At 41.3% G+C, this 1,553-nt stretch overlaps 1 protein-coding gene across 1 annotated transcript in view; it reads right to left on the bottom strand.

Moving 5' to 3' along the window:
• Positions 1 to 1,553, bottom strand: part of LOC101847839 (GLIPR1-like protein 1) — a gene marked incomplete in the record, with an annotated part of 24,527 nt that overhangs the window by 1,281 nt on the left and 21,693 nt on the right. The window contains 2 exon segments of the mRNA XM_013087695.2: positions 138 to 270; positions 925 to 1,016. Coding sequence (XP_012943149.1) covers positions 170 to 270; positions 925 to 1,016 — 193 coding nt within the window.

The raw sequence follows: 1,553 nt of genomic DNA, 5'->3' as shown, positions 1-1,553 counted from the left end.
AAAAGTATTAGGTGTGTCCCGCGCGCTCATATGACCTTATGCAGTTGCGAGCGCCGTAAAACCCTATACTAAACAAACAAAAACAAAAAGTATGGGTTACACTCTTTTTCTGAGCCTATATTTTTAATTGAACTTACAGGCAGGAAAGAACAAGGCAACAATCTGCCCTCTAAGCCCGCCTCTGTAGCAGCAGCAGAAGAACGCAGGACAGCACTTGTACCCACACCATTGGTCGTGCAGTGTGCGCCGATTGGAACAAAAATGTTCGGTCTGTAAAAGATACAAGTACATGCACAACATCATTTTTTGTGGGAGAGGGATTAGGGTTTGAGTGTACGTAAGGATGGTCGGTAGTGAACAAGATAAATCTAATACAAATATATATGTAAACATATCTATATAATAATATAATCTTGTACAAGATACAAGTGTACATGAATATAATATATATACAGCATAAAAAGTCAACATAAACTACACACGTACAACAGCAATAGCTTAAATAGTAAACCCCCTTTGAACAATTTGATAAAAAAAAAAGAGCTGAGCTGTTCCGAGCCTGCCTATCAGGGCTAACCCAGACTGAATGGGATATGTACACCATCCAAGCAGACAGGCAGAGATACTCATAACTCAGTTTTAAAAACAATACAAAAAGAAAGAAAGATTTCACACACGGAAATCGAACTCGCCGGACCCACTACGGATGGGATCGGCAGACCGGGCAACAAACGTGTTTGTTTTCAATTTCAAGCGATCGAGTCGGGCGATCGGCCCGATCCAGCCGTATTGGGCACCCCGTATAACATTTGCGATGCAGATAGATAACACGACAGACAACATCATGACAAACAATAATCATAATAACGTAAACATCCATAACAATTATTATCATGGACTATAATAAACGTCAATGATACTTACAGCACAAGTTTTCACCACAGTACTGCGCGTCGTCTGGACAATTGGAGCAGCCAAACCCACGTATGTAAGGCTTCTGGCCTACGTAATTACCCCTGTAACAGACGACAGAAAAGAAACCAGTTTATTTAGAGTAGAGTTCAAGTTAGGTAGGTCTGTGGGCTCCAACAGAAGAGAGGACATTGGTGATAGTATGTTATGAGTTATAAGTACATGTATAAGGCCCGAAACAACCTACTTAGGGAACCTAAACAAACGGGTCAGGAAAAGATCTGGGAAACGTAGCTTTTTTCGAGAGCATCCGAGCAAAGGAATGAATGGAGAACCATGATCGCTGATGTCTGTCGGAGATCTGGCACTGGATGATGATGGATGACACCTAGATCGGCTAATGTACTGTTAGTATGATGGGTTTTTTTCTGAACTGAAGGAGATGATTTTTTTTCTGAACTGAAGGAGATGATTTTTTTTCTGAACTGAAGGAGATGATTTTTCCAATGGACTGAAGGAGATGATTTTTTCCTCTGGACTGAAGGAGATGATTTTTCTTCTGGAGAGGAACAGAAGAGAGCAGTGCAGGAAGGAGAACATGAGAAAGTGAGGGAGTGAGAGAGAGAGAGAGAGAGAGAGAG

Source organism: Aplysia californica, unplaced genomic scaffold, assembly GCF_000002075.1.
Source record: "Aplysia californica isolate F4 #8 unplaced genomic scaffold, AplCal3.0 scaffold00624, whole genome shotgun sequence".
Lineage (NCBI taxonomy): Eukaryota > Metazoa > Mollusca > Gastropoda > Aplysiida > Aplysiidae > Aplysia > Aplysia californica.
Note: the sequence above shows the minus strand (reverse complement) of the source record. Positions and strands in the feature narration are given on the sequence as shown.